The 14,192-nt window shown below is 41.0% G+C and overlaps 1 protein-coding gene across 1 annotated transcript in view; it reads right to left on the bottom strand.

Moving 5' to 3' along the window:
• Positions 1 to 14,192, bottom strand: part of EFCAB13 (EF-hand calcium binding domain 13) — a 191,792-nt gene that overhangs the window by 15,175 nt on the left and 162,425 nt on the right. The window contains exons 91-96 of the mRNA XM_040989343.1: positions 13,631 to 13,735; positions 11,268 to 11,321; positions 9,603 to 9,707; positions 4,819 to 4,872; positions 3,687 to 3,791; positions 526 to 579 (exon numbers count right to left, since the gene is read on the bottom strand). Coding sequence (XP_040845277.1) covers positions 526 to 579; positions 3,687 to 3,791; positions 4,819 to 4,872; positions 9,603 to 9,707; positions 11,268 to 11,321; positions 13,631 to 13,735 — 477 coding nt within the window. The remainder of the gene's footprint in view (positions 1 to 525; positions 580 to 3,686; positions 3,792 to 4,818; positions 4,873 to 9,602; positions 9,708 to 11,267; positions 11,322 to 13,630; positions 13,736 to 14,192) is intronic.

The raw sequence follows: 14,192 nt of genomic DNA, 5'->3' as shown, positions 1-14,192 counted from the left end.
AACTATTCTCTTTCCTACCTATTTTAAAGTCGTTATACTTCCATTTTTGGCACACTGCGAATCTCCTAATTTGGTACAATTAAAGAATATTGTATACTATGTGAAAGGTTGTTATGATGCCCAACTGTCATTAGTCTCTTGGTACTTCTCAGCAATATCTTTATGTGTTTCTGATAAACTCTAGTTTCTATTCTTTAACAAAGTTATCAACATTCACCTTGAGGTCTCTTACTCCACTAGTGTACCCTTTCTCTCAATAGATGTTTCTGTTTTCTTCTATTCAGAGAGTACTGCGTAAGAATCAGCTCAGAGGTTGGTGTCAACTCTGTTAAACCATTTCTTAAACTTTCTTCCTCAGGTGCAAGCAGCCATTCTGCCCATATTTTACTTTACTTAAAGCATTGTATCTATATAATTTATTGCATTTATATATTTATTTCCTGTCTGAAGAATATTACTAGAAATTTGCTTTTTGTAGAATTTAATAACAGTTTTTAATAACCAATTAGTCAAAATCAAGCCCACCTGTAAAAAGATTCCCTTCATCCATTACAACCTCCAAGTTTACCTCCTCTGCATCTGTTAGAAGCATATACAAGAAGATGTTAATAGAAAGGAATAAGGTATAAACATCATGCATACATGTTTGGATTTTTCTCTAGAATTTTATCCTGTTTGATTCCAAATAAAAAATGAGAAAAAATAAACCTGATTATTCAAAGACCTCTTACTTTAAATAGCTAATATAATTTATTATTCTAGCCAGAGAGTGAACCGTGCCCATAGAAAACTGGGCTGACCCTGCATGCATGGCCCTCTCTGCTCTGTCCGGAAGAACTCTATAGTTCATGGATTATAACACTGGAGAGAAAATTAGACCAGAAAAATTCTCCAGCAGGAAATATTTGATATAGAACATTGCCAATCTATATTTCTGTCTTGAACCCACAGAATGGTTTAGACTGTTGCTCTTTTACATAAAAAGAACTTTGATGAATCTAATGAAATTTTGACAATATTTAAACACCTTCAATATTTACTTTGTATTTTTCTTTTAAATAGGTTACTAAAAAGAGACAGCATGATAGAGGGACAGTACCTCATAGAAGACGTCTTATTCTCTTGTGCCTATGATCTGAGTATTAATTTGGGTCCTGAATGTCCCTCCGAGGTCCATGTGTGAAATATTAGGTTTCTAAACACAAAGTCTTGTGTTAAAATGATACTAAGGGATTAGAAATATACTTCATGGGACCGGCGGTATGGCCTAGCAGCTAAAGTCCTCGCCTTGAACGCACCGGGATCCCATATGGGCGCAGGTTCTAATCCCGGCAGCTCCACTTCCCATCCAGCTCCCTGTCTGTGGACTGGGAAAGCAGTCGAGGATGGCCCAAAGCTTTGGGACCCTGCACCCATGTGGGAGACCAGGAAGAAGTTCCTGGATCCTGGCTTCGGATTGACATAGCATCGGCCGTTGAGCTCACTTGGGGAGTGAACCATCGGATGGAAGATCTTCCTCTCTGTCTCTCCTCCTCTCTGTATATCTGACTTTCCAATAAATAAATAAATCTTAAAAAAATATATATATATATATACTTCGTTATGGCATTGGCATTTGAATGTGAGTTTTTTTTTTAAGCTTTATTATTTGGAGGGCAGGAGGACAGAGTGAGTGAATGAGAGAGAGAAAGAGAGCAAGAGAGTGAGCGAGCTACTTTCTGCTGGTTCACTCCCCAAACCCAATCCAGGAGCAAGGAACTCCAATTGAGTCTCCTGCTTGAGTGGTAATGATCCAAATACTTGGCTCATCATCAACAGTTGCTTATGAAAGTGCCTTAGGGGAAACTGGACCAGAAGTGGAGCAGTTGTGACTCAATCTGGGACTCTGAAATGGAATGACAGCTTTGCAAATGCTGGGTTAGTTTACTATATCACACTGCTGGCTCCTGAAGGGGGGGCTTTTGGAGAATGATTGGATTGGATTGAATCGTCTGGGTGGAGTCCCCATGAGTGAATACTGGTGGATTTGTAAGAGACCACACAGGTACACATGCGATTGCTGTCTCTTGTCATCACTATGCATGACCTTGGGCCTGCCAGCAAGCTTGACATCAACAAATTCAGAACCAGTGAGAAAAACCTAGCCTTGGACTATGAAGCCCCAAAACTCTGACCTAAAACAAATCTATTTCCTATGGAGAGATGATATGGGAAAAGCGTGCCTCAGTTTTTTTATTTAGTTTTTTTTAAAGATATTAATGAAAAGCTAATTAATGTGTATTTTTAGTTACTTCTACTGACTTACGAATAGCCTGAAACAGGTGTCTAATGCTGTTTCCTGTGGGACGATTGTTTTCAAAAGTAGTACTCAAGAAGGACTGGTACTTCAAAACCAAGATCACCATGGAACTCCAGTAACATTTCAAAGTACTGGAAGATGGGATTAAAATTGACATCCTTTTATAGGTAGATAAAAATACTGGGAATTATATATTTCCATTAATAAAGAAAATATAGCTTATGGAAAATTTACCTTCTTCTGGCTAGAACAGGTGTAACTAACTGGCTTTGTGTTGACATGAATAAAACTTGGTTCTTACTCTTAACATGTAACTCTTAAATACCATGTGGTAAGGCCCATGTTAAGAATTTACAACTATGAAAGATACTGCAGAGAGAGGGAGAAACAGAAAGAGAGAGCGAGAGAGTGAGAGAGAGAGGTTGAGACCTTCCATTCACTGGTTCACTCCCCAAATAGCTGCAAGAGCAGGGCTAGGCTAGGCTGAAGCAGCGAGCTACGAGCATCATGTGGCTCTCTTACAGGAATACAGAAGCCAAAGTACTTGGGTCAGCTTCTGCTTTCCCTGGCACATTAGCAGGGAGCTGTATTAGAAGTGGAGCAGCTGGGATCCATTGGTGTCCACACGGGATGCTTGCATTGCAGGTGGCCTCTGAATCCTCTGTGCTACAGCTCTGGCTCCAGTGTCTAAATGTAGAATTTCTACCCATCTTCTGACAAGCTGTCCTTTGCTCTACTTCCTGGCAAGCTGAATTCCACCACCTCATTTTAATATCACTGAAAATGCTTTAAGTATTATAATTACATGTATTGTGATTGCCTGTCATCATTTTAAACTTACTAGATTACAAACTCAGAAGGTTAAGAATAACTGTTATTGGGTCTGTTGCGGTAGCCTAGTGGCTAAATCCTCACTTTGCATGCACCGGGATCCAACCTGGGTGCCAGTTCATATCCTAGCTGTCCACTTTCTATCCAGCTCCCTGATTGTGATCTTGGAAAGCAGTAGAGGATGGCCCAAAGCTTTGGGACCCTACACCCTTGTGGAAGACACAGAAGAGGATCCTGGCTCCTGGCTTCGGCTCTGTTCAGCTTCAGCCATTGTGGCCACTTGGGTAGTAAATCAGTAGATGGAAGATCTTTCTGTCTCTCCTCTATAAAATCTGACTTTCCAATAAAAATAAATAAATCTTTAAACAAAATCCGATATTTTGTCTTTATATTCTTAATAGTTTATTAGGCATGCAACAAAGTTTACTATATGAATTAATGAATTTGTATGACTGGATCCCTGTGTTTTACTAATTTTTAACATTTCTGTAATTTCAAATACATTCTCAAAAATTTTCATATAGGAATCCAAAATTTCACTGAAGGAGCAACTCACCATCAATGGGCAGGTGTTTGATCAGGTCTTGATATTCGTCTTCTTCAAGCACAAAGCCCATAGTTTTTAAGAAGGGCTCTAGCTTATTAGCATCGAGTTTTACTCCTTAGGAAAATGAGGATGGAAAAAAGAAGCAAATAATAATCCTAAGGTTAACCATGCTAGGCACGTCCTCATGTTAATCTGAGTGTGAACAATTAAAGGAACAGTGAAGGTGTTGAAACAAGAGCTGATATAGGAGCAGGACATGTTTTCTAATTTTCCCCAAGGATTTGACGATAGCTGTCATGAGACATTTACAAGGAAGGAGTAGAGTTAGGTAGCGTTAAAAACCATTTCTTCAAATGCAGTGCTTTTCAAGGAAGTGAATAAGTTAATAGACATATTTGTCATCACCAAAAATCCATGCTATTTTTTAAAAAAAGTGTTGATGTGCAAAACTGCTTGAGCAGGACCCTCGGAGCACGCCTCGCACTGGGGACCTGGGACGGCTGGGAGGCTGGGGGGGGGGGCTTTCCCCTTTGTTTCTCCCCTGATCCCAGATACAGGAAAAAAAATATATTAGTCTAGAAACAATGGTATTACCCACTTTCTTGTAGCCCTTGACCTTTGTACCCTAAGCAACTAAGAAACATTATTAAAAAGCAATAATTAAAAAAGCGCTGATGTGGATGTCTGGCAGACATTCCAGAGCCACATAAAGAAGACACCCTGTGCATGTGCGAGAGACTTGCACAGGTCCGGAGTTCTGGAAGGTGCCAGAGCTGGATGTCTTATCGTCCCTGGGAATGCCGCCTGGCCTTTACTCCCTATTGTAAGAGCTCATTATCTGCTTGGTGCTTGGAACCGCTATAGGTCAGCTTGACACCACGTAAGCCTAGTTTATCATTACCCTGCACTTAGCTAATCTTACCCTGTGCACCTGCTCCCCCCACCCATTAAGTCCTATGCCTTTGTAAAAGTATAAAAACCCTAATTTTCTTTGTCTTGATGCATCATCCTGCAAGATGATGGCTGCCCTGCTACAATAATAAAAATTTAGTTCTGCATAACCTCATGTTCTCCATGTATTCACCTTTAACATGTATATGGAAAATACAAGTCGTCTTATTTTTTTCTTCTGATTTCTTACCTTTGAGAGATCTTAAGCCATCCAACAACCTGTGCTTATACAACCTCCCAGCAGCTGTTAAGACAAGGCAGGGCAGGGTGAGTGGTAAGAAGACCTGCTCAAACAATCATAAACTCACCAATTTCAGGAAAAATAACTTCTGTCATTTTACTCAGACTATTTTCTATTCCTATTCCAATTAAGAGTTGAAAGGACAGCAGGAAGCTCTGAAGACAGTCAAAGCGATGATCCTGGGTAACTCAGCCTGCTTTTCTCCCCTCATTTTTAGATGCCTTCTCCATTTCTAACCCTCGGCGTCATCGCACACAAACCAGTGTTCCTAAGAATGTCATTAAATAGTGGGACTCATGAGTGAGGAGATTACTGAGCTAAAAAAACTTATAACCATGCCAGGGTTTCTTTGAATGATAACATGGGATATTTCTAAATACTTCCATGTGACATAAAACGGATGTTATTTTAGAAATTTTCAATGATAAGCCCTTAGAAATAAGCTCTTCTACAAGGTGATCCCTTAGTGACATATCATATTTTCTATCACAGATTTCATATTTTACAGAAATTCAAAAGTGATTTCCACCTACACACAGTAAACTAGTTTCTGGTTTCTTACATACAAAAAGAAAACCTGGAGTACTTAACTTCTATTCTGAGAAGAAACTTAGATTTTAGGACCCAAGAGGAAAGCCACAACAAAATTTCTGGGAGATGGGAAGCTCTAAGTGTGTGTGTGTGTGTGTGTGTGTGTGTGTGTGTGTGTGTGTGTGTGTGTGTGTGTGTGTGTTTACAGCCTAAAGTGGAGGAGTAATCATTGCGGCAGTAAAATATTAATGGAGGAACTTTTTTCTTAATAAACTACTACTACTATCTGTCTGTCTGTCTGTCTATCTATCTTTCATCTATCTACCTACATTTTTTTAAAAGATTCATTTATTTTTATTGGAAAGTCAGATACACAGAGAGGAGGAGAGACAGAGAGGAAGATCTCCTGTCCACTGATTCACTCCCCAAGTGAGTGCACTGGCCGGTACTGCGCCAATCTGAAGCCAGGAGCCAAGAACTTCTTCCAGGTCTCCCACGCGGGTGTAGGGTCCCAATGCTTTGGGCCATCCTTGACTGCTTTCCCAGGCCACAAGCAGGGGGCTGGATGGGAAGTGGAGCTGCCGGGATTAGAACTGGCACCCATATGGGATTCTGGTGTGTTCAAGGCGAGGACTTTAGCTGCTAGGCTATGCCGCCGGGCCCTATCTACCTACATTTTTTTTAAAGATTTATTTTAATTGGAAAGGCGGATATACAGATAGGAGGAGAGACAAAGAGGAAGATGTTGCATCTGATGATTCACTCCACAAGTGACCACAACGGCTGGTGCTGCACTGATCTCTAGCCAGGAGCCTGGAGCCTCATCCAGGTCTCCCATGCAGGTACAAGGTCCCAAAGCTTTGGGCCATCCTCTACTGCTTTCCCAGGATACAAGCAGGGAGCTGGATGGGAAGCTGGGCTGCCGGGATTAAAACTGGCAACCATATGGGATCCCGGTGTGTTCAAGGCGAGGACTTTAGCCAGTATGCTATCGTGCAGGACCCTATCTACATTTTTTTTTTAAAGGCAGATAGGCAGATGGATAGCAGAGCTTCCAACCTCTGGTTCACTCTTCAAATGCCTACAACAGCATCTGGGGTCTGGGTTAGGTTGAAGCTAAGGTCTTGGAATTTGATGCAGGGACAAAGAAGGCTGTATGTGTCTTTAAGAAAACCAATTGAAAAAACATTTTCATTATAAATATACATTGATCTAACATATGGCTTTAAAATTGGTATATGAAACATCAGCTGACTATGACAAGGAGAAATTCTTATATTAAAAATTGTATTTGGAGATTTTTAAATATTCCATTTAGAATCATTAAGGAAGCAAAAAAAAATGCTGTTGGGCCAGTGCTACAGTGAGCTAAGCTGCTGCCTGCAGCGCTGCCCTCCGCATCAGAGCACAGTCCAAGCCCTGGCTGCTGTGCTTAGTGTGCTCAGGTGAGCAACGAAGGACGGCCCCGCTTCTTGGGACCCTACCACACATGCAGGAGACTCAAACGCAGCTCAAAGCTCCTGGCTTTAGCCTGAACCAGCCTCAGCTACTGTTGCCATCGGGGAATGAACTAGCAGATGGAAGACTGCCTTCTCTTTCTCACTCCCCCCTTAAGATAAATAAGTAAAGCATCAATAGAAGAAATATTATATAAACCTCAACAGTATGATTAAATACACTAACACAAAGTGTTCTCTTTTTTAAGCACTCATAGAACCCTGCAAAAAACAAATCACGATTGCATGTGCTGACTGCCATGAGTGCCCACCGTGGAGCTTAAGAACCAAGGCTGGGAGCAGCCCAGACCAGGGCAGGTTACGGTACCTGCTGGCATGTGTGTGGGTCAGGTCAGCGGGCAGGCCAGGCTGGACCAGTTCATAACACTCACTGGCAGTCTGAGAACCAGGACTGGGTGCAGTTCAGGCAGGCTTGGGTTACAGCAGCAGCCAATTCACATTAGGAACGGGAATCAGGGCAGTCTAGGCTGGCCTAGGCTCCAGCACCCATCAACATGAGCCTGGCAAATGCCAAGTTGAGGCAGGCTATGCTAGACTGGGTTGCAGCACTCACTGGCATATGTGAGACCCAAGAGGAGGGATTTGAGCCCAGTAGGAGGGCATCGTGGGCTCCTCTGCTGGGCCACTACTACCACTGGTGAGCATGAGAGCTGGGACTTGGGGCAGATCATGCTGGGCAGGGCTACAACACCTGTTGGTCTACATGGGAACTGGGTTAGAGAGAGAGCCAGGCTGGGCTGACTCTATCCACTGGTGCATGCATGGGCCAGAGTAAGTGCCGGCTGGTTAGGCTTTGTTGAAGCTCTGGCTGGTAAGTGCTTGGACTAGGGGCAAATCTTGTCAAGCTGGACTACAGAACCACCTGGAGAGTGCAAGATCTGAAATTGAGAGTGGACCCTGTAGGGAAACTGAGTACCTCTGGTGGGCTGCAACTCCCCGTGGTGAGCATGAGAATCAGGGCTGGGAGTGGGTGTGGCCTGACAGGTGATGGCACCACCTGTATGAGTGTGGGCTAGATAGTGGGGTTTGCTGGGTTGAGCTAGGATACAATACCTGTATGAGACATGTACGAGAGATGAATGGGATGTGGGACAGACTGGACCAGTTCACCGCACATGCTAGCATGTGCAGAAACCAGGGCTTGGGCTGGGGCTGGTGTGGGTTATTGGGGGTTGCTCCAGTTAGGCTGCAGTTCCTGCTGGTGTACATAGGAGCTGAGTGTGTAGTGGGCTTGGTTGGGCTGTGCCTCAGTGTCCATTGGTTTGTGTAAGAGATAGGGCTGGAGACAGAACGATCTAGCAATTGCAACTAGCAGTGTGTGCATAGGCTGATGTGGGTGATGGATTGAGCCAGACCCCATACTGGCAAGCACACACAAGAATCAGCTCTGGGATCACCTCTGGTGAGGTTTTTAGGGGGATCCCCCAAACTGAACTACTGGACTCAGAACTCCAACCATGGGGAGAATTGCTGGATCTATGGACTGACTGTGCGCATGTGTCAGAATTGGATCTCCTCAATGGTTAAGACAGGAGTGGACAGCATATCCAGAAGATGCACATGGAGGCTACGGCAGTCCATTGGGGCCAGCAGTGGACACTTGGTACCACAGCAGAGGAAGGAGGGAAGAACAAACTGGACAACTGTCCCAACCAAATGTTGACAGCAAATTTCTGGGTGAATGGAGACTCTAAAGCGGACTATGTCAGCCAATGGACCTTGAAAGGATTTCCTCATCCTTGGAATCAGTGAGATCAATAGCATTTCAGAACTATCGAAACCACTTAAGCAGAACCCTCAGCGCATGGTGCACACTGGGGACCCTGGGATGACATCAGGTGGCTGTTTCCCAACCCTGGGCTCTGACGCAGTTAGGGGGCTGGGTGCAGCTTCTCCCTTCCTTTCTCCACTTCCCCCAGATTCAGAAAGAAGAAAAAGAAAATTTGAAACACTGGTCTCATCCACTTTCCCCTAATCCTTGACTCTTCCCACCCCGATCAACTAAACATCATCACAAATAAAATAACAAACAAAAAACCAAAATCATATTTTAGGTAATAAAAATATGCAAAGAAACATTCCCCAAGGAGAAGTATCATAAAAAATATATCCTCTGAGAATGATGTAATAAAATTAGAACTTAATAACAATTATCAAATATACATATTTGAAGAGGGAAAACATCATCAAAGTAACTCAATCTTTAGGGAGCTAAATCATGATAACAAACCTTAGGGGCAAGGTGACCAGTACACAGAGTCTCTACAATATATTATCTACAACGTCCAATTTCTAAGAAAAAAATCATGAGCATGCAAAGAAATATCACTGCATCTTGTGTGCCACACCAACGTAGGATCATACATGGTGCCCTAAAATTGCCATTTTTAGGTTTGTTTCTTTTTAATGTTTTTTGCTTCAGCCAACTCCCACTATCAACCTTTTCAGGCTTATCTGAAATAATATTGGTTGCGTGAAGTCTTGCTGTTTCTAGGCACATCTCTGCTTTGTACGTCCACATCAGCTTGTTTTGATTAGCAATATAGCACTTGCCATCTATGCATTTAGTTCTCTTAGGAGCTGGACTTTGTCCTACTCATATTTATGACTTAGAACCTAGTGTATGTCTAGAACTAAAGGAAACCAGTAAACGTTCACTAGATGAGTGACAAATTCAATGCTTACCATCAATTGGCAAACTTTTCATGATCACAGGATTTTCTTTCAGATGTAGTCTTAACCCTATGTTTTCCAAAACATTTTCAAGGTCATCAAAGTCTATTTCTTTTCCTTAATAAAGAAAATGGCAGTAAAGAGCTAAATTCCAGATTCAAATAATAAATAAATCTATGTTCATGTTGTATCATCCTTATACATAGCATAAAAGGCAACAGAAACAGTGACTGCTGCCCACTTACTGGGATTAGAAGGGGGATGCAGAAACACAATTTCTTTCTGGTAAAAAAAAACTCTTCAGTTTTGGAAACAGGAAACAATATAGCAGGAAGAAAATAGTTTCTTTTTTCCCTGTATTCATCATCATCATCATCATCATTATTTTACAATGTGGGTCCACAGGCTCTGGGCTTTCCCCTCTCCCCCTCCCCAGGTCTCCTCCTCTCACTGGTTTCCCCCATATTATTGCAGAACTATAGCCCTTCACAAACAGTCACATGTCCATCATTCTGCTATTTAAGTGTATTCTGACACTGTAGGTACGGACAATGGCAGAGAGTCCAACACCCTATTGTCAAGACATTTTCACAGTTTCTTTGGAAGTTCATCTTTGGTTTGGAAGTAGAGATGCATACTACATTGCCTCTTCACAACTGGTAATAATAGCAGAAAATTGTTTATTTTAAGACCATTAAACGAGCCGGTATAAACAATACTTCCAGCATGTACTATTTGCTTGAAATTGGGGGGATTTACTTTTACTTCGATTATGAGTTATATATATATATATATATATATATATATATACAGTATATACACAGTATATATATATATACACAGTGGCGATTGCCTTGCTATATTGCTGTTTAGCCAATAGAACAGGAACTTGGAGGCCTGCATCCCGTGTGAGAGTGCCACTGGGTAAGTCCTAACTGCACTTCCACTTCCAGCTTCCTTCCAGTGCACATCCCGAGAGGCAGTAGACGATGGCTTGGGTGCTTTTAGTGCTCCTGCTCACGGTTCCTGGCTTTGGCTTGGCTCAATCCCGGATACTACAGGTATTTGAGCTATGTTATGGATAGTTTGTCTCTGTAAAACTCAAATTGTGATGTCGTGATGTTAGTGACGGTGGCTCTTTGGGTCACTGGAGGTGTGCCCTTGGAGGGTGGTTCTCTTGACAGGTTTGATTTATTTTTATTCAAGGTGTCATTTTTCTGCTTCCTGCCTCAAAACAAGGTTTTTATTGCCACTGTATCTTCTATAACCAACTTCTACAGATGATGGACTATGGGGTTGCCTGATCCCATAATCTCAACTGAAGCTGAAAAACACCTTTACTTTCCAAAGAAGCTCGTGTTAGGTGTTTCAGCTGAAGTGAACCAATGAAGTTAAGATCTCCTTGTTTCCATCTCATTCTCCCTGCCTCTCAAACAAAGTGAAAAATTAGTAGAAATAAAAAAAGAAATTGTATTATTATACATTGCATTATTTATTTACAACTGTATTATATTATTATTTATAAGAATAGCCTTATTATCTATACATTTAAAAATTACAATAGCTGGGTTAATATGTCATGTGCAAGACAACAGAAAACACTTGAAAAATAGATTTTCTTGTTAAACAGCAAGAGATCATTTTTATTATGTCTTCTAATAATTTCTTCTTACTCACCTAACAATTCATCTGCTTCTTTCAGAAGTGAATCCAGTTTAACTCTCCTCTCCTCTGCAAGACAATACACAGCTTAGATATGGCCTTGTTGTGGACTGCATTACGTCCCACCCAAATCTGCACGTTGAAGCCGTAACCCCCATCGTGACTGTCTGCAGTAGTATCTTTAGAAGGCACTTAAAGTTAAATGAAGTTAGGAGATAAGCCATAAAATTACGGTTTTCCAAGATGAGAAAGACCTTTACCCTTCCCTTCCCATCCTGTGAGGACATCAGAAGGAGACCACTGTTTGTCAGCCAAAAGGAGCGACTTTCCAGAAACCAAACTGGTCAGGCTCTTGATTTTGAAGTGCCCAGATCCCAGAAACTGAGAAAACAATGTTTGTTGTTTAACCCACCAAATCTGTGGCTTTTTGTTACAGCAGATCCACTAGAGTCCCAGTTACATAAAGTTCTTAAACACTGAAGTAAATTGTTATGGATTTAACAATTGCCTAGATTTTTTTCTAATTATATATTTTGTTTTCTCTGAATACAAGCATAAAGTTGATAAAATAAAATGAAACTAAATATGACAAACACGTGCGTCATATTTAGTCCAGGGCTGTGTTCCTCACTTACTGATGTGGAAGTTGTTTTCATTTTTTAACTTATCCAGTGACTGCTGGGAGTCTCTGACAGGCCGGGTCCTTTCAGCGCTGGGAGTACAGTAACAGGAAAGAGCAGCGAGTCTGAGGCTGTGTCTAACGTCAAAGCTACTACCACGTTATGAAAAGCTTTAGGCCCAACAATGCAGTGTGTAATTGAAACACAGAAATTTATGTTTCTCTAACTACTTGAAGCATTTTAAATGTCTCTCTGGCTATTCTTTATATCCCTTTGGTTTACTTCTGTACCTTTTGCTTCGTTTGTTATATTTTTGATATTCAGCTTTTTTTTTTTTTTTTAAAAAACCTTCTTGGCACAGAACTTCAGTATATTTACTTTAAGGTGCTCAGCTGACCTGCTTTCTAGGTAATTTAAAGTAGGACCACATTCTGATTCCAATAAAAGCTTTACAAAGTTGCTTGGCTTATGTGTTACACAAAGTTTAGTAAAAAAGGATTGGAGCCTGGGCAAGAAATAAGACACACTCTCTTGGCAAGCAGTCTCAGAATTTCTTAAAAAAATTTTTTTAAAAAAAGATTTACTTATTTTTTATCGCAAAGTCAGATATACAGAGAGGAGGAGAGAGACAGGAAGATCTCCTGTCCACTGATTCACTCCTCAAGCTGCCATAATGGCCGGAGCTGAGAGCTGATCCGAAGCCAGGAGCCAGGAACTTCCTCCAGGTCTCCCACACATGTGCAGGGTCCCAAGGCTTTGGGCCGTCCTTGACTGCTTTCCCAGGCCACAAGCAGGGAGATGCATGGGAAGTGAGGCTGGATGGGAACTGACGCCCATATGGGATCCCGGGCATGTGCAAGGCGAGGACTTTAGCCACTAGGCTGCCACACCAGGCCGAATGTTAGGATTTCAAGCATGATCATGTTATGTTGGATAAGCTTAAGTAAATCAGTGTTTCTGGGATACTTATCAGCTATTATTCTGATATATCACCTTGAGATGTATAATAGATACTCAAAAAGTGTGCTGACCAGCTCCAGCTGTCTGTCAATGCACCTGGGCCCTGATACCCATGGATACACCAGGATGGAGTTCCTGGCTCTTGCTTTCAGCCTGGCCCACACTTGGCTGTTAAAGCCATCCAGAAACTGAACTAGATGAATATCTCTTTTTCTGTCTCACTTTTCATCTCTGTAACTCTGCTTTTCAAATAAATAATAAAATCCAAATAAATGAATAAGGTAATCAATTAAAAAAATAAAATGAAGATTTATGAGCTCAACTCCAGATCCACTTGACCACAGTCTTGAATGTGTGGGTGACTTCTATGCAATCTACAGTTTGAGGCCTGGGAATTTATTAAGCATAATTGTTAGATGCATGCATTTTATTATAATACAAATAGCATTTAACAATTTTCATCATTTTCTTTTTTTCTCTTTTTCTATTTATTGCTCAGTGAATTATTTCACCATTTTCTTTTTCTTTCCTAAAAAACTGATTTTAAAAACACTTATCTACTTGACCCTAGCCTGACCATTTGATACTTGCTGGCATGGGAACTCTGGTAGCAGAAATATAAGTAAATGTAGATATTTGATCTAAGTTTACAATTAAGGGAAAATATTTATTTGTTTTTTAGTAATGGGTCTCTATATGTTTTTTTGACTTTCTAGTTGAAATTAACAAGTACATCTGAGGTGTTCCCATGGAGAAATAAGTTTTTCTTACAGAGAATTCTGTATTTGAAATGCTCACCATTAATTGGCAGATGTTGATACAATTCCTCAATTTCTTCTTCATCAAATGAGAAGCCCAGGTTTTCAAGAGCATCTTCAATTTTATTGACATTAATGTTTCCTCCTTAAGTAAAAGGGGGGATAAAAGAAATTTGTATTTATACTGCTCACATCAATCATCATAAATAGAAATAAAAAATAAATACACTACCATGCTTATAACTGCACTGTCATGGTGAAGGGCTATATTACTGTAAGAGACGGGGGACAGCGGGGAGGAAGCCCTAGAACTGCAAAATTGTGAAACAGAAAACTAAGAATTTAAAAAACCCATGAAAATAAGTAAACAAATAAAGTTCTCGAACAAAATAATCAGTTGGAGATTAGGAATAGCAAAGTACCCCCTCATCAATGTTCCAGGAAATACAGTAACAGCAATTTCTTCAATTTACCCAGCAGACAGGCCCAAGTAAGAAAGACTGATGAATTATAGCAACAAGACAAACACTGTCCACAAATTTTAAGCAGTTATAATACTGAAATTTGTTATTTTTATAAAATGGGGTGGATTATCAGCCCAA

This window comes from Ochotona curzoniae, unplaced genomic scaffold, assembly GCF_017591425.1.
Source record: "Ochotona curzoniae isolate NIBS_2020 unplaced genomic scaffold, NIBS_Ocur_1.0 contig_523, whole genome shotgun sequence".
Classification (NCBI taxonomy): domain Eukaryota; kingdom Metazoa; phylum Chordata; class Mammalia; order Lagomorpha; family Ochotonidae; genus Ochotona; species Ochotona curzoniae.
The sequence above is the reverse complement of the archived record's forward strand: the minus strand, read 5'-3'. Positions and strand labels throughout refer to the sequence as shown.